The 19,473-nt window shown below is 40.2% G+C and overlaps 1 protein-coding gene across 1 annotated transcript in view; it reads right to left on the bottom strand.

The window, feature by feature from the left end:
* Positions 1–16,622, bottom strand: part of lrp6 (low density lipoprotein receptor-related protein 6) — a 45,944-nt gene extending 29,322 nt beyond the window's left edge. Inside the window, 2 exon segments of the mRNA XM_082509919.1 lie at positions 10,850–11,246; positions 16,178–16,622. Of these exon segments, the coding sequence (XP_082366045.1) occupies positions 10,850–11,246; positions 16,178–16,232 (452 nt within the window). The 5' untranslated portion in view covers positions 16,233–16,622.
* Between the last annotated feature and the right edge of the window lie 2,851 nt (positions 16,623–19,473).

Below are 19,473 nucleotides of genomic sequence, written 5' to 3'. Positions count from 1 at the left end.
AGCCCCAGAGCGCGCTGCTGCCGAGCTAATGAGACGCACAGTGGGGACTGCGGCTGATTAAATCAGAAGCTGCTGTCGTTGTTTTACTGGAGCGTAATCACAGCTTTGTTCAACACTGCTCTTCATCCTGCCAAGTGTTCCTCACTCATGTTGGGAGCGTCATCAATCAGATCACATCCATGTTTAACATTTAAAACACGTTTCCTCCATGTTTCAGCCTCTGTCTGGACCAAATTCTGCCGCTTTCTCTCAAAACACAAGACAGTAAAGCTGAAAAAACGAGCTTCAGTTGATCCTCACTTCCTCTGATTAAATGTTTGTTTGTCTGCACTTGGCCATATTTTTTATGTTCACAAGACGTGGACAAAAATAGAACATCTGCATACACTAGCTTGGCTCAAAGATTCAGTCGGTGTGTGCTGTCATTTACCTGTTTTTAACCTGGCATTGGTTATCAAATCTTGACATGATCAGTTTTCTCAACATGTGGCTGTCTGTGTTCACAGCAGCAGAAAGAGGATGAAGGAAAATATTCAGCTTTAGTCACAAAACCAGCCGATTACCATCTGTGAACGAGGTGTACAGACTTTTAAATAATCACCTGTCCTGTTCACTGGATTCTGCAATAGTCTTTTATAAATTACTCTGGGTTTTAAACATGCTGGGTAACCTTTTCCCAGATTAAATGCTTTTGATATTCAATGTTTGAACAGACTGTAGCATAACTTAAAAACTGAGATGTTCCTTGACTCTCTGGAGGCCTCAAACAGCCTGCAGACTTTTATGTGAAAGACTCTGGATGAATTTAAAATCCAAAGGATGCCTCTCCTCTACTGCTAGCATCATCAGTGAGCAACACTAGCTAACCTCAGAAACGTAGGTCTCTAAACATTAGCGAGTGAAGAGCTCTGAGCACAACAAACTTCACTCATGGTCAGAACTAACAGTCAGCACGTGGGTCGTTACAGTAACGGCTGGTTAGCTGTAACTGGGTGGCACAGCATGTTTCTGACACTGTTAGCTTCATCATATCCAGGTCATCTTCCCTAACATTACTCTGAAGCTCAGGTACACAGTGTAAACTCTGCTCTGAAGAATCTTGAAATGCTCTGACACCGCTGAAAATAAACAGATGAACACTCGTAGTTTTCTGTTAATATCCAGGTGAGGCTTCGGAGCCAAAGGCAAAGTGAACAGTTGTTGGCAGAGTACTCCAATAACCCGGTTTCATCAGACAAACAACTCAAAAACAAACCAGACAAAAACAAGAGTGGAGCTCAGAGTGAAGTATCAGAGAGGGATCAGCCTCCTGCATGTGCCAGCGGCTCGGCGAGACTTTTATCTCCAACACAGCGGTGGATCAAACAGCGAGCGGGAAGAGTTTCCATGAATAGAAACCCAAGAGAGAAGAGAAGGGAAGACGGTGAGAGGCAGCGCGACGGGCCCGGATTTAAATAAAACTAATGAATACATTACAGGCCTCTTTTATCTGCACCCTAATGGATTTACATCGTAATCCAACCTCTCCCAAGAGGAAGACGCTGGCAGCACTGGGAGAGGGAAAGAGATGATGAAGGACAGGAAGAGGAGTGAGTGCTGGCCATGACAGTGTCGAGGCCGCGAGCTTTGGCGATGAATTAGGATCAGCAGGTGGAAGATGCTCAGGCAGAAACATCAAACTTCAGGAACACAGGAGAGTTTGAAAGAGCCGTAAAACCCATTTTAACAATTTAAATCAATAAAAATCACCTTTCAAGCAAGAAACTGCTAATTGTCGTCTGTTTTAGACTAAAGTGGGAATTATTTCCAAACAAGCTTTTGTTAAATAATTTTTATTATTTTCTATTTTTATTAAATTCTGCAGTAAACTCACAGGCACATCACCCTGAAGACCACAGTCTGTGTCCCGTTTGGACCTTTGTGTTTTACACTTCATCTTTTTGTACTTCCACTTTCAGTTGCTGGTTAGGTTTAGGAAAGGCTTGTGGTTTGGGTTTAGGCCACAGTTGTAATCTTGTACATTGCAAAATGAGACGGTCCAAGGGCAACAGCCCCGTCTCACCGACGCCAACGCAGGACACTTTGTGGGTAAATGAAACTTTCAGAAAACTACATTATTTCACACCCTGGGAGTAGCAGAGTCCTTCCTGGCTCAAATGGGGCTCTGATGCTTAACATATTTAACAGAAATCTGCTTCTTCCTGCCACGACTGACTACCTGATAAACAAAATGTCGATTACATTTAAGCAAATAACTATACAATTAACAAATCAGCAGATTATTAGTATTTTTCATTTTCCTTTTGCTCTTTAGTGGGTGCCAAAAATAGAAATACACAGGAAAAAAAACTCACATCCACCAGTTTTTAAATGATCCTTAAAAAGAACAAGAAGAAAAAGTGTCCCGACAAAAGGTTTGCACACTACTAATCTTTCCCACCATTTACAACAATGTCTAAAAGTGCAGTATGAAGAGTGTGTGAAACTGCGTGCTGTATACCAGAGCGCAAAGTCTTCCCAGCCTCTTGCCTGGAAACAAACCATCTTGCAAAACTCATATACTCGTGCTGTGCCATACGAGAGAAAAAGTAAGAAGTAGGATGACTAAAGCAGGGGCCTATCATATCGCTAAAGATAAGGTCGCCATCCCATTTTTTGCACAAAGTACTAGATGATATACATCTACAGCTGTATGTTAATAAAAGTCCCTTTGTGATATCTGGGACACGTAGCTCTCAGGGCTCTAGAGTGCAACCAATTTGGTTTGATCACACATGGGACCTAATTTCTCAATGGTGCGACTAAAAAAAAAAATAATAATAATAATAAAAATCCTAGTTGCGACCAGGCATTCGAGTAAAAATAAATAAATAAATAAATAAAAAATTCTGTCTCCGTGTGTGTTCAACAACAGCCACAGATTATGCACATATTGTGGTCTAAACCAATCAGAGATAGTCAGGGGAGACCTCTCTGATTGGCCGTGGTCCACATATCCTGTCAGCCAGTGCAGGGGGATAGACAGAGGTGACTAGGTGCTGCAGGTTTTGTCACTCTCCAGCAAAAATTCACTGAACCAGCAACAAAAGATCCAAACTACACTTCACATTTGATAAACATCGTCATCAATTCCCTCTTACTTTTGCCGTTTTGCTTCCACCATGATAAAGCTCACACTTCCTGCACAGCTCTCTCTCTCTCTCACTTCAAGAACAGTTTCCCATCTCAAATCTCCGTTTTCTGCATTATTTGTTCGCTTATTACCCACTAGTCTAACGTTTACTGCTGGGTTTTTTTCCTTCCCAAAAATGACCTCTGACAAGAAAGCCTCAATTCTGCTGTTCAATGCAGAAGAAATGTAAACTTTTTAAAATGAAGCTAAATTGCAAAACTCTCAGCTGTGTCTCTAATAAAGCCTATGTAACTTTGCTTTGGTTTACTTCAGCAAAATCAGGTAATGTTCAAAGTTCATGCTTTTCTTCCGTTTTTGTTCTACTGCACTTTCAAGACAGTTACCTGCTATAAAAGCCATGCTAGGAAAATCTCCTTCATGTTTATCTGTGTTTTATCCTCAGTTACTTTGACAAAGAGGCATCTGCTGTGATGCTTACACTTCTGATGAAGTCTCACAAGTGTCAGTACTGATCAGTGATCAGAATTATAATATTTGTGACTCAAAACTGAATCGAATTGAACAGGGAATCGAATCGGGGACCGAATCGAATTGGGATCTTGTGAATCAGAATCGAATGGATTATAGAAATCAGTGACGATACCCAGCCCTAGTGAGTAGCCTAGGCCCGAGAGAAGTGGATGTAGCTGTGGGTAATAAGAAAAGATGAAAAGAAAGATTGATAACTTTTTTGTGAAGTAAAGCCTGATCCATCTGAAATTCATAGCCAGTCCTCTGACACGGAGCCATAAACCTCTCAGGTTATGTCTAACACTGGTCCGGAGACGGCATCAGATAATGAGCCACAAACGATCGACTCCGAGCCAGAGCGCACTGAAAGTAAAAGGGGGAAAGTGTATACATTTCAAAGACAGTGGCTTGAGCAGTTTCCCTGGCTAAGATAGAGTAAAGCTGAGAATATGATACACTGCATTTACTATCGTGAGTGTGGAAAGACCATGGCCAGCAATACTGCATTTGTGACTTTGAATTGAAATACTTAAAAAACACAGTGTATCCAGGAAACACATTATATGTCACGATAAATGCACTGCCCAACTGTCCCCCTCTCTCCACTGCCTTTCAGGGGCAGGCAGCAGCAAGCAGTTCATTAAGTTTAACATTGCCAAAGCACTTTAAGCACAAGCACTTTTTCAATAGCTTATCTTTCCTGTAGAACTGCGCTCCAAATAAAGAAATTTGTTTTGACAAGATTCTTAGTTAATCATTTACAAATCAATCTTGTCTGTATGGACAGCAATTAAAAAAAAAAAAAAAAAAAAAAAAAGTGAACATGTGAAAGTGCAATGTTAAGCGATGCAGCTGAAAAATTTGGGTGCGCCTAACTCTTGTGCTGGTGCACATAAGAAAAGAAAAAAAAAGTTAGGCGCACCAGCGCAACCATGGCAATAGTTAGTCTAGAGCCCTGGGTTTGACTAAGAACTGTCTTTTTAACCCTTACATATGGGGTAAAAAATATATATATACATATATCGAGATACATAATAAGGTTGGGCAACTATTGACGATAGGCTGACGATAGCCTCAGCCTATGGTCGATCACAGTTTTGACTATGTTTAAAAAAAAAAAAAAAAAAAAAAAAAAGAGAACGAAACATTTTAATTAAATAAAAAACCACAATGGTGAGGAGGGAAAAAAAGAGCAACTGGCATATTTTTTTCCACTATACAGTGGTCCTTCGTTTATAGCAGGAGTTACATTCTAAAAATAACCCGCGATAGGTGAAATCCAAGAAGTAGCCAACTTTCTACAGCAGTGGTCCCCAACCCCCGGTTCGTAAGTCGTTTGGTACCGGGCCGCGAGAGTTGAGGCTCAGGTATGAAATTTATGGTTTTCAGGGTTTTTATCGGTTTTCAGCGTTATTTTGTTATCGTTTACTCGGTTTTCCTTGGTCTTTTCATGTGTGTTATGAATAAATTTTCTTTTTTTTTCGGTACCGGTACTAGTTTTATTTTATTGTATTTATCCGCAACACCTTGAAGGCCGGTCCATGAAAATATTGTCGGGCATAAACCGGTCCGTGGCGCAAAAAAGGTTGGGGACCGCTGGTCTACAGCCAATCAGGACGCAGAACACAATGTGCTGTAAGAAAAAAAAAAAAAACATGCAAAAGAACATGAAAAAAATCTGTGAAACAGCGAGGCCGCAAAAGGTGAACCGTATTATAGCACGGGACAACTGAAGCCGTGTTAACAGGCCGGTCCAGTGTTTTTCTGTCGACCTCGACCTAACAACACATAAGTCAAAAATCAAAACGTCTCTTCCAGGGAACATGGAAAAAAAAAAAAAAAAATCTCTGGTGTAAAGTGAAGTCTTTTCTGCTATTTGGTGCATCTCAAATAAATACACCAAAATGTATTTGACAGGGAGAAGCACATTTACTTTATCAGGTTTTAGCAATTTGTTTAACAATATTACCAGCGGTCCTGAAAACGCGTTCTAAAGTGTGCTTGTGGCTGGTATACACAGCTATATGTGTGACATCAATGTGAAACGTTTTTCATGCATTTTCCACCAAGCCAGTGGATCATCTTCTCCGTCTACAGCCTCCACACTGAGGTAATAGTCCATTTCTATCTGCGCCTTCTCCTCCAGTGTGCAATTTGGCAATTAGTTCATCCATGTTTGGACTTCTTCTGTGCTCTAAATTAGAGATGGACCGATCCGATATTACGTATCGGTCCGATACTGACCTAAATTACTGGATCGGATATCGGAGAAAAATAAAAAATGTAATCCGATCCATTAAATATCACGAAAGCACCTCACAAAACTTGCAACACGCCGTAACTCACCTCAGAACGTTAGCACGTCGGAGCAGTATGCATCACGTGATAGAGCGGCTGTGGCATGTAGGACCTGTCGGTGGTCTGGATAGCATTTGGAGCTTCGCTAGCAACCCGGCATTTCATCTCCGACAAAGTTATCCCGAGAGAAGTAAAGCAAGTGTGTAAGTCCATCTCTGAATGTAAAGCATTCCTGCGTTAAGCTTAACAAGCGACTGCGTCTCCTGCTGCTACTTCAATCATGAAACTGCTTAATGATCAGCTGATCGGCTTTTCTGTCGCGAGTCAGTCTCTTTTGTTTGTTTTTGGCCCACTTTGCACCAGAAAGAGGAAACCAGCGGCTGAACAACAGCAGCACGTTTAAGCTTGATAAGCTGTTGTTAGAATTTATTTAATATTACTTTCTACACCAGGATCTTTTTCTACGTAGCTGACGCTGGTAACTGTGCAGGGGCGGATCTAGCAAAGTTTAGCCAGGGGGGCCGATAGGGCATTAACAGGGAAAAGGGGGCACAAAGACATACTTTTCTTTCTTATTCTCATTTAAAATGTCTACCTTTTAATAAATAATTATCTGACACCCAAAGTTTTAATTTGATGTAAAATGAATAGAAGTCAATTACTGTATATAGTAACTATTAAGTCTAATATATATACCCTAGTAAGCTATAGTACTTTTTCCTTTGGGAAGGTACCATCTGTGCAGTCTGCAATTTTGTTGAAGAAAGATGTTGAATCTATTTAATATTTCTTGAAAAATAATTGATTTCTGTGCATTTTTTTTCACACTGCATCAAATTAAGGTTGATTACGTCGATTAAACATCATGAGGTGGAGCGTGAGGGGTGGTTCCCCATTTCTTATTTATTTATTTTTGTTGCTGGGAGTTGGAACCCTATTAGTTAGGTTGCTTAATATTTATGCTAAGTACTCTTTAAAATACCAGAATAGGGAGGATGGTGTAGGTTTAAGTTTATTAGATTGATCAGTATTGCTGAACTATGAAACTTTTTTTTTTGCATACAGGTATAACAGAATAGCTTTAGTGTAGTTGTTGTTTTAAACTTGAGTATGAACTTATACAAAATGCAGCAAGATATTAAAAAAAACAAGTTTTGTTGATTAAAAAACACTATATCGGATTCATATCGGTATCGGCAGATATCCAAATTTATGATATCGGTATCGGACATAAAAAAGTGGTATCGTGCCATCTCTACTCTAAATGCACAAATCAGTCCGTGCATTATTACATTGCTCCGCCCATCAAAAAGCTTGCGCATTCGCGATTATATCGCATATCGTTAGTTACTGGACTGACGATTGTTGGTTGTAAAATTTTTACATACCACACAACCTTAATACATATTACATATAGGGCTGCCACGATTAGATCGACTATCAAAATCGTCAACGACAAATTTAATAGTTGACGCGCCGTTTAAAGCCTTGTAAGATCATGAAAGATGGAGGAATAAGTAGTAGGATTTAACAGTGTAATAACAGTCTGAAACAGAAGATGGCAGCACTGCATGTACAAGGATGCCAGCGGAGGATGCATTTGAAGCTCAATTACGTTACAGCGACGCAACGAAGGCTTTCCAAATTCGAAGACTTCTGCAAATGCAGCCGACAAATGCGTCCTACTTTCCCCCAGATATGAAGGATGGGTCGGGTGAATCCTTTGTGGCCCAACTTATCCCAGAATTCATAGCACGGCTCAGCCAATTTCAGTTTCCAACAATAGCGGCAGCTACTTAGTTTTAATATTACTCTTTCTGGGTAACAAAATAAACTTTTACCATATTTTCAGGCAATAATGTAGCTGTGTAAACTTCAAATATCTGCTCAGTTTATCAAGATATCACATATTTGTAAAAGTGCTGCGATGTTTTCGGAGACATCTGTTACCCACCAGCCCGATAGCTAGCCGGGTTCAAGGCTCACTAGAGCCGGCGAGAACAGCGGACTCCCGACAAATCGTTTTCAAACCCCCCACGGTCTTTTGCTACTCAGGTTAAACATGATATATAAGGCACTTAGATAACTTAAAACTGTTATTGTTTGGCTTTTTTCAAAGTTTTATTTGTTCCTGAGTAAATCCATTTGGCTGAGATTAAAGTTACAGTTTTCACATAGCTGAATAAACGTCAAACAGAAAACTGATTAAACCGAAGTGTGAGATGGTCGACAATTTACTCCAGTGTCCTGTTATATTTTAGATAGCAAGGAGCAGACGGCTGAGTTCATTAAACTCCACTGAGACAATCTGCAAATTTCATTAAAAGTTTAATAAACTATCATCTGCTCTTTATTTTTAGTTAGCACATACCTTAAACACTTCAAGCTGTAAGCTAATGATAGTTATATAAGCGCAGATGCATGCTGATGCAATAAGCTGTACTTTTTACATCCAATAGATGCATGATCTGATTAGTCGACTAATCGCAAAAATAACCGGTGACTAGTCGACTATCAAAATAATCGCTTGTGGCAGCCCTAATTATATATCACCATCCAGCTAAAAAATATCGAGATGTGAATTTTGGTCTATATCGCCCAGCCCTAGATAAGCATGTCCCACCAGATATCCTGCATTTTATTTGTATTTTTTAATCCATCTGAGACAAAGCAATGAAAATATTACTGGACAATCTTCTTGTTCTTATTTTTAAAGCTCAGCTACCAACCAGCTAGCACTGCCACTCCCTGCATGTTGTTCCCTTACCTTTAGACTGTAGTGGGGACGCCTCTTAATTTATTGTCTTAGTCACATTGTCTTAAATACAATAAGAAAAGAACAATAAGTAATTAGTAACACACTAACAACTAAGAGCATCACTACGATGCATCATTCTGTTAGGATGTATGTAACTTACTGCGCAAGTGTCCTGGGGGAGGCATGGCTGCACACATTTGGGAAAAGGGGGCAGAAGTTTTGTGTGTGGGCTTTTCGGTTGTTGTAAAAGGAAGCTGTCCATTAAAGGTGGAATTCTAATGTCAAGTGTGAGATTATTGGACTATCAACTAGGGATGGAACGATCCGATATTACATATCGGTATCGGTCCGATACTGACCTAAATTACTGGATCGGATATCGGAGAGAAATAAAAAATTTAATCCAATCCATTAAATATCACGAAAGCGCCTCACAAAACTTGCGACATGGCATAACTCAGCTCATAACCTTAGCAAGTCCGAGCAGTATGCGTCAAGTGATAGAGCGGCTGTGGCGTGCGAGACCTGTCGCCGGTCTGGTTGAGCATTTGGAGCCTCACTACCAAACCAGCATTTCATCTCCGAGAAAGTTATCCCAGAGAGAAGTAAAGCAAGTGTGCTTTACAAACATCTCAGAATGTTTGTAAAGCATTCCCACGTTAAGCTTAACAACCAATATATGGAGCGACTGCCTCTTCTCTCCCCCTCTCCTGTTGCTACTTCAATCATGAAACTGATCAATGATTGGCTGATCGGCTTTTCTGTTGCGACTCCCGTCTCCCTTGTTAGTTTTTGGCCCATTTTGCACCAGAAAGAGGAAACCAGCAGCTAAACAACAGAAACAAAAATTAGAATTATTTAATATTACTTTCTACTAGGGCTGTGCGATATGACCAAAATCTCATATCCCGATATTAAGACATCTATTGTCCGATAACGATATAAATCACAAAAATGTAACATTTTCTCTAAATTCTGTGAATCTCTGGCAGCTCAAATTGCGTGAAGTGTTTCCAGCTGGGCGTCGCGTACCTGGAGTCGAGTGTTTTAACTGATGCATGAAACTATACATTTTTAGACATAAGTTGTAACGGCCGCCGTTTTCTTTGTGTGTATTTATTACACAGCGTGCTGCGAGGAAAAGCCTGTTTTAACGTTTGAGTCTAAGGTTTATTTTTTAGCACCTGACGGCTCTTTTTTGCTTCTCATCTGTAAACACTGTGCATCTTTCACGTGATTCAGTTTATTTTGAAAAGTCTCAACAGGATCTTGAGCTTTATTGTGAAATAAAAAATAATTGATTTCTGTGCATTTTTTTTTTTTTTTTTTTTTACACATGCATTGAATTTAAGTTGATTGCGTCGATTAAGCATCACAAGGCGGAGGGTGGGGGGGGGGTGGTTGCCTATTTTTTTTGCTGGCAGTTTACAACCCCGTTAGTTAGGTTGTTTAATATTTCTGCTAAGTACTCTTTAAATTACCAGAATAGGGATGATGGTGTAGGTTTAAGTAAATTAGATAGATCAGTACTGCTGAACTATGAAATATTTTGGGTGCAGTGTATTTTTTGCATACAGGTATAACACAATAGCTTTGGTGTTTTGTTTTTTAAAACTTGAGTGTGAACTTGCACAAAATGCAGCACGATATTAAACAAAACAACAAAGTTTTATTCATTAAGAAAAACACTATATCGGATTCATATCGGTATCGGCAGATATCCAAATTTATGATATCGTTATCGGTCATAAAAAAGTGGTATCATACCATCTCTACTATCAACATGTCCTCCCCAAGAGGACAATGAATCACCCCCTCCCACAAAAGAGAGATAACAAAAAAAATCCTCAAGTGTTGACCCAACCCCCCCCCCCCCAAAGACCAGCTGCTAACATTTTGGCCTAAAGGGGAAGAACCAAAAATGCCTTTTTCAGACAGAAGAAATTATTATTAGTTTGAACTAGGAATCATACAAAGCTCCAAGAACAAAAACAGAGCTGGAAAGAAGCAGATCAGAGTAGTGTAACATCATCTGCCAAACCTCTCAGTAACCTTCAAATGGATCAAGGATCAACTCGGAACCAAACCACCAGCTACATCCTGACATTCTTCTCCTGCAGGCCGGAAACCAGCCAGATGATCAGACTCACCCTCGTTCTGGATCCAGGGCGATGGCTCTCGGCTGGTCCAGCTCCTGCCAGAACAGAACCTTCCTCAACGATCCGTCCAGCTCAGCCACTTCAATCCGATTGGTTTCTGAGTCTGTCCAGTAAAGTTTACTCCCTAACCAATCACACGCCAGTCCATCTGGGGAGGCCAGACCTGATACCACCGTCTCCAATGCACTAGCCCCCGACTGGTTGAAGAAGGTGCGTTTGATGGCCTCCTCGCTCACATCACTCCAGTAGATGAGGCCCTTGGAGAAGACATAGTCCACAGCTGCGGCGTCCTCCAACCCTCCAACCACCACCGTGGCGTTAGCCTTCTCATGTGCCGCATCCACGAGCCGAAGATCTCGCCTATTCGCATATAGTAATAGAGGCTCACCTGGAAGACACGGAAATATCATTAGGATTGCACATATCAAAAAAACAAAGACATAAACATAGTTTTACAACATAATGCCTCATGAAACTGCCCTGAACCTCCACCGTTTGGATGTAAACAACAGATGTTTCAGAAAGCAGCAGCCATGCTGTATTCCTAGAATATTTAAAGGTAGAATGGGAGAGAGAGCCTTCAGTTTTCAGGCACCTCTTCTGTGAAACCAGCTTCTAGTTTGAATTTGGGAAACAGACACTATCTCTGCTCTTAAGATTAGGCTTAAAACTTGCCTTTTTGCTAAAGCATATAGTTAGGGCTGGATCAGGTGACCCTGAATCCTCCCTTAGTTATGCTGCAATAGGTGTAGGCTGCTGGGGGATTCCCATGACGCATTGAGTATTTCATTTTCAGTCACCTTTCTCACTCAACATGTGTTAATAGACCTCTCTGCTGAATCACACTTGTTATTAATCTCTGGCTTTCTTCCACAGCATGTCCGTCATCCTGTCTTCTTTCTCTCACTACAACCGTTCGCAGCAGATGAGCCTGGTTCTGCCAGAGGATTCATCCGGTTAAAAGGGAGTTTTTCCTTCCCGCTGCGCCAAAGTGCTTGCTCATAGGGGGTCATAATTGTTGGGGTTTTTTTCTCTGAATGTATTATTTTAGGGTCTACTTTACAATATAACGTGCATTGAGGCGACTGTTGTGATTTGGCGCTATATAAATAAATAAAATAAATCGAATTGAAAATTGAATTGAATCATGCTTCTTTTCCTTTAACACAATGCTGGTGCTTAATCTAGAACTGGCTCTGATTGATCCCAGTGCCAACCGTCAGGTGCTACCTGAGCATGAGGTTAGAGCAACTAGAATCAGTGATTTCAGGAGAAATACATCAGTCATCTCCACTATGATTTGCTTTCCATGGAAATTATCCAAACTTCATCTAGAATTGTTATATAATCCTTTTTAAACTGTCAAAATGTAGACTGGACTCTGGACTCTTAAGCAGCTCCAGCAGCACTACAGATCTGCATCTGGGAAAAGATCCGGATCCAGTGCCAAACGTGGGACTGTCTGCATGTCTCCACCAAAAACGGTTGGTGTTTGTGCAAAAAAAAAAAAAAAATGCAACACCAGCAGAACACGGCTATGGAGGATCTTCTTTAAGAACGTCACCAGTGACTGCAGACCCAGCCCACACATTGTGTCCACCATGACATCTGAGACAGCACTGCTCTGTGATAGTCATCTCTTTAACCTCTTGAAATGCGGACTGGTTCCCAACAAACACTAATGCAGAACCAGCTCTGTCCCAGCAGCAGAAAAAGTGTTACCCACGCTGTGGAAATATGGTCCAATAAGAGGCCCGCCATCTTCTCAGCAGCCATGCCTCCCCCTTTAGCCTTGATGTTTTCTGTTCAACAACCTGACTGAAGCAGAACGAGCTCTCAAAGCGAGCAGCGCAGTCCAAGCATGACACGGCGTGCTGACGAGCAGCCAGAGACTCTCAGCGGCATCCTGGCTCTGAGCCCAACCCACAATCTGACACATCGAGGCGACCATGAGCCCCACGGCACCCGCTGCCTGCTGGCCTGTTTTCACTCCACTCGAAGGGGGTGGGGGTGGAGGGGGGTTTCCTTCTCCAAATATTTACTGAACCAAGACATCAAAACTTCAATTTCAGGTCCCTCCAGGCTGCTTACAAGCCGAACCGTGCCAGGAGGAAACATGAGGAAATCCGACTCTTGGGACTCGCTGACTGCACACAGAGCTGATGTTTACCTCCATTAATCTGCTGAGCGCGTCTTCACTGACTAACTGATCGTTCTACAAATAGAGACAAATGTCCAACATCAGAGCCCAAAATAATCAAGACACTTTAGACACAGCTGAAAGCTGCAGGTAGTACACGGACTGTGAGCAACCACGTGTGAGGTAAAGACAAAACTGTCAGCCTCAAATTTCAATCTGATAAGTTTACGTCTAAAAAAGAAACTGAGCGAATGGGGTTTAATACTATTAGACTTACTTTTCTGAGTTGCTTTTGAGCCTGAACCCATCTTATATCGCAACATCAGTTGGAAAGAACTTAATTTGTTAAGTAAAGTGACTTTCTGCCGTCTCTTATTCTCAAGAGGTTAAGAGCGTGTAGCTCAACACGTTTGATCTGGCAGACTTTTTGAAAAATAATCAGAAGATCAAAATGAATCAATGAAAGAACAAACAAAATCCTTCATTTTCAGTGCATGTGATGATCTGAGCTGCGATTGAAGGTTTGGGAGAACCACAAAGATTTTTAAACTCAAACTGGGCGGTCTGAAGTTTGGGAATGTCTGGTTTACAGTGAGGTGTCAAAAAACTGCACTTAAATTATCCTTGGCAGAAAAAGTTAAACAGACAACCTGAACTACGACATCTCAGCCGCTTGGTGAGGTCATCATCCACACAGTGAACAGACGCTCGTCTGATCAGTTCATGGGTTTGACCGTGAAAAGTTACTGTATGATCATTTTAACTCTTCTAACTCAGCAAAGAGCTGGACTTATTTACAGGATCTGTACCCATATGTGTTGCCATATTTTCACAATAGTGGAGATTTGCACGAGTCACCTGCAATAATTTTACTTACCCTGTTTTTCTTTCATTCATACTCACATTTAAATATAAAGTTTAAATGAAGCTGAAACCTAAACAAAACTCATGAATAATCAAAAAGGGAATTGATGGAGAAACTTCAGGCAGAATATATAATGACTCCGGTATGTGTATGATCTGATCAATAACCACCCAATCATCAGGCTGCCTTACCACCGCGTCCCATTTAAGTCGTGAGTCAGAAAAAGAAACTCGAGAATGCAGGTGCAGGTGGTGGGATTAGTTAAACCCAGCTTTTTTAAACTTGGCTCTAGTGCTGAACCGCAGCACAGCAAAGAGCAACGTGAACACTCTGAAGCCTCTGTGATCTACATACGTCATTGCTTCATTAATATTTTTAATCCTCAACTTAAACTCATTTTATAACGAGTTTAGGTTCTTTAGTTTAGTTTTATTCTGTTCATAATGTTTTAAAGATGTTATTAAAAAAACATTAATATTAGATTCATGTCCTTTATAGTGAGTGCTGGCCTAGAACTTGCGCAGAAAATTGTCTTTCTAGCAATTTTTTTCTATAATTCCTCGCTCATTATCAATTGCTTTTAATCACATTTTTTATATATAGCCTTTATTAATAATCTGAGTTTAAATGAGTGTTTTCCGTTGCGTTGGTACAACTTGTTTATTTCAAATAAATATATTTTAATTCCCACTTTTTCTGTCTTTTATATTCCTGATGTACAGTGAATCAATGTTCATTCATCCCAGATGCAGAGTCTATAGAAACAAGTCATAGAAGACAAGAAACAAGATAAAAACTAATCAAATACGCCCCAATCACCATCCCACAAAGTGATAACAACACCAGTGTCTCCACAACAAAGACTGACAAACATGCAGCTCCAAATCTTATATCTGTTAATCCCACTCAGTGTTGGACTTTGAATTCTTGCTGCAATCTGAATTTAACCAACTGTTAAGCATTTGTTCTGGTACTGAAGATCCAGAAATGCTCATTTAAAAGACACTTACACCTTACATTTGTGCTTTGGTCTCATTTTATCCTTAATATATAATAAATTATACATTAAGGACATTATTATCATCACCGTTTTTTAAACTGTTGCAACAAAAGAAATTACCAAATATAGGATAAAGACAGCATTTTGAATATTTATCTGATTGTCCATTTCTGGTGTAATTTGATAGCAAAAATATGGGGAAAATAACTAAATACATAGCAGATAAACCTGATATTTAAAAATATTTGTTTTACAAATGTTTAACACACATAATTATTGGGTAACAGTTTGACACTGAAATCTGTGTAATGAATATGTGATATGATAAATGAATGTCTCTCACTGACCTATAAACTTTCTTTACATAAGATGGCTTTATGGGTTTTATTTTTCATCCTCTAGTGTTTACTGGATATTATCAGGAGCTCCTCAGACCAAGATGATGATCTGTATGATATCGTAAGTGTGAGATGTACTACACAAATAAAGTTAGCCCTGTTCAGTTGCTGTGATATAGTATTTCTGCTCTATTGCACAGCCGTGCTGTGTAGCAAACACTAAACTAAATTTAACGGAGCATTTTTAATGGCGATGACACCTTCATGAATTTACTTTATTCGGTTTACTTTTCTAAAGAGATCCGCCTCGGACTCATTCTTTACATCCTTTAGATCCAGCTAGCAGTTCGCTTTCATTGTAATCCGAGTTTAGAGGGGTTTTTTTTCTTTTTTTTTTGCAGTTTTATTGTTTCTTTACTGTCAGATTTATACAAATACATTCATTTCTCACACGTGTCCAGCCGTGTAGCTGCTGTTTTGTGTGTAATACTGTACATTTATTGGCCTTGCTTTTCTTTATTCTGTTCATTGTTATCAATAAAGTTATTTTTCCATGTAGATGGTTTATTAGCTATTAGCTCCCTGATGCTAACCAGCTCGCTCCCTAGCATTTGTTATGCTAACTGCTGTTGAGCCCGATCCAGCCTGTTTTTAAGTTACAAAACACAACCAGGAGCGACCAACTGCGCCAAATACATATTCCCGAGACAAAGGGGTGCGCTGGAAGGGAAGCTGGCGGTGCTGTGAGTAGTCTCTGGTGGGGTATTTTCCAGCTAACAGGGCTGTTTGTGGTTTCTCCTCCAGCAGCAGCAGGCTAAGCTAGCTCGCTCCACTCGGGAGAAATCCGACCCGGAGGCCGAGCTCCAAACATCCACAGAGAAGGGAAAAAGCTCCCCTGGGCTGCTAACAGCACTTTTTCGCGTCTTTTACGCGAGGGGACGTGTGGGTAAAAGTCACAGTGTGGACACAAACTCACCTCGTATGAGAAAACAAAAACTACACAACAACAGACTCCGCAGCGCGACACCCATCTTTCTCCCGATTCTCGGCCCAGCCGCGGCGGCTCGTCAGCGGAGTATTCCCATTGCTGCGGCCGCTTCCTTGGCTAAAAAAAAAGCGGATTTCCCAGAATATTCAGGTCGATGTTCGGCTCCGGTTCGCATTACACCGTGCCCGCTTCCATCCCGGCTGGCTGCTCGCTAACTGCGTCGGATAAACTCTCGGTGTCTCACATTGTCCTGCAGGAGCTCCGTCGTCTCCTTCCGCTGTGAGGAAGCTGCCCCCCTTCTCCAGCCTCCGCCTCCACCGCCACCTCGCTGCCCGGCTTTCTATTGTTGTTCCGCCTCACAGCCGCTGGTACGCTCACAACACGGAAACGTCCCGCAGAACCGACTTCGAACCCCCACAGAACCCCACCCCCGAACACAGACGTTAACCCCACATTCCCGCGGGACTACTTTATCACACGGACAGGGGCCCCACAAAACAGGGCCCCAATATCATCCAACGGCAGGGGCGTTTCCAGGGGTTTTACATCAGGTGGCACAAGGCAAGGGGGGCTCAGGAAATCATTATATACTATATCTGCTTTTTTATACCAAATTCAGTCATTTGGTAAAAAGCTTTTAATCACCTTTGTTTGTTAAATCGCTGCATCACAACATGTCTTAAAAATCCAAGTCTATGTAATGCCATAAAACATCAGAAGAAACACATTTTCACCAGAAACCCACCATAATCACAGATATAGATGAATCTGACACTTTTATTTGATTTTCACACAAAAAAACCATTATGTGGATTATTAAAAAGTGTGAAATCTGATATTGTAAATAAACCTACATAATGTGATAGATTTTACAGCACTTTTGATTCTAAATTTTCTTTCTAAATTTTGGAATTTTACACTTTTTACCTATAGCATCTGATTTCAGGTTTTCTCAGTTTCTTCACACCCTATAAAGTTTACATGTTGCATTTTTCTATTTTTGATTTGCATTTTAATGTTTTATGCCTTAGAGATGCAAAGTTGAGATGGGCAACAGCAGACAAGAAACAGTGGATAGACATGGAGCTGCCAGGCAGAATGAAGTACATGAAGAGGTGATGGAGAAAAATGATAGGGATAGGCCAAGATGGAGGCAGATAACCTGTGGTCGCCCCAAAAGCAACTTTGAATTTTATTAATTTCATGAAAGTAGCAGCAGTAGCATATAAACAAGAAAATTACTCTGGGATTTATAATTTTTACATCTCAGTGTTCTGTTGATAATAACTTTTTACAATATTATTATTGCTTTATCATTATTATCATTATTATTATTGAGATTTTATTCATGAAACATCAGCCCCAGTTTCAGGTTTCAAACATCAGAAAATGCAAGATTTCTCAAAAGCTTTCAGAAGGAGAAAGTTCAATGAGGATGTGAGGCCTCGGATTACAGAGTACACTTCCTATTTCAGAGTAACAGCTTTTCTAAAACCTCTTGCTGATTTAATAAAGTGTGGATCACTCTCGTCTTATCTAATGAATGTATCTGTGGGAGATGTGGAAGTGAAAGCAGGACTGTAAAATTACAAGCAAGGTGGACGGGACTCAAATGTCCTGCTAAGAGGAAAGGAAAGCATCTCATTTAAAAAATTTCAGGGTTTAATCACCAGGTCAGCAAAACTGCCTCACAGTCTCAGGAATATGAGGTAACTTGTTAGCACATTAACTACCACATACCTGATCATGTGCCTGTCATGAGTTCAACCACAATATACATCACACTATTTGATCAGTGACTGAGTTCATAGGATTGGGTTTAGACTTGATGATACTTTTGTAAGTATGGCGAATATCCAAATGAAATTTCAAGTGCTGAAAAACTCATTTAAGCTCTGTTAAAAACTTGAATCATTTGAGCTTCAGTATCATGAGATAAATCATTACTTGAATAAACTGCACCAATTTATTGTTATTATCTAGATTCAGAGCAACAGGAACAAAATTTGAAACCATGGATGTTTGATCTGTTTAATGATAATTCACTGAATAAAACTTTAAAAGTGCATTCTGGGTAAACTTTCAAGACTCACGTCAGCATGTGTGATCAGTGGCTGCTCCCTGAAGTCAGAGCAAAGGTCTCTTTTTTTATCTACATTTGATGCCAGGCTCATCTTTTAGCCACGATTCTTTAGGAGTCAAAATCATTCCTGAAACTGAGCAGATGATCACTTTCTGCCAAGCGCTGTTGACAGCAGCTCTGAAGCACCTGTTGCATAATAAACAGCTTTACTACAAATGTTGAGGTTGTAGACTTCATCAGGGTCATCATAAAACACATTACAGGCAACATTTCAAAGGGTAATAAGGTAAGTATGCTTCTGGTTAGATGTATATGATGTTTGTTATATTTATGATGGCCCCAATGAAGGCCACAAGCAGAAACACATTAGAGTATTAAAGTTTATTTTTATGCAGTCATGACCAAAGGTTTTTCGCAGTGCCACATATTTAGTGTTTTATATACATTTTGCTGTTTCAGTTTTTATCTAGCTTTTTTTGTACGTGTTTGTGATCTAGTGAAGAACAATGGTAAGAAATCCAGTTTCAAACACTTACAGGAGAGTCAGTATAATATATGATTTAAGTCCACTATAGTAAATATTACAGTGCTAAGCAAAGATTCTTGATGTGAAGTTTGGGAAGCTTCCTGGCCAAGGATCCAAAATGTTTATTTGATGATCTCGAAGCCTCTTAGTTACCACAAGACAAAAGACATCCTGGAAGATCATCAGTCTGAGGATTTTTTTATGCTAGTTTTTGAGTCGAATAGTGATAATCTTGGAACCGTGATAAAGCAGGAGGATCACCATCTTGGGCCCAGAAACTGACAGACAGAAGGGTCGACCCTGTAAACGCTAACTTTTTGCATACATATTAGCCCTGTGCCATATTTATGGCCAATAAAAGTCTTTGAAACTTGTGAAATGCTTATGACTGTTCTTCACTAAATCATAAAAAAACATTTAACCTTCTTCAAAATAATTTTTGTGCAGCATACATAAATATATCTGGAAAAGTGAAAATATAAAAACTTGAAATTTTGAGGAATTCTCAAACAATTCTCAACTGTTTAACCTGCACCAAGAATTTGTCCAAAGTTGGAGCTCAGCTGGACATGATAGAAAAGAAGCTTGATCAAGAACAGCATCGACCAAAAACTCAAGTTTATGAGAAATCTGCACTAACATAAGGCTGAGACCTTTGGGAGTTTGTTTGCAGTT

The sequence above is a fragment of the Aulonocara stuartgranti genome, assembly GCF_965226115.1.
Source record: "Aulonocara stuartgranti genome assembly, chromosome: 17".
Classification (NCBI taxonomy): Eukaryota; Metazoa; Chordata; class Actinopteri; order Cichliformes; family Cichlidae; genus Aulonocara; species Aulonocara stuartgranti.
The sequence above is the reverse complement of the archived record's forward strand: the minus strand, read 5'-3'. Positions and strand labels throughout refer to the sequence as shown.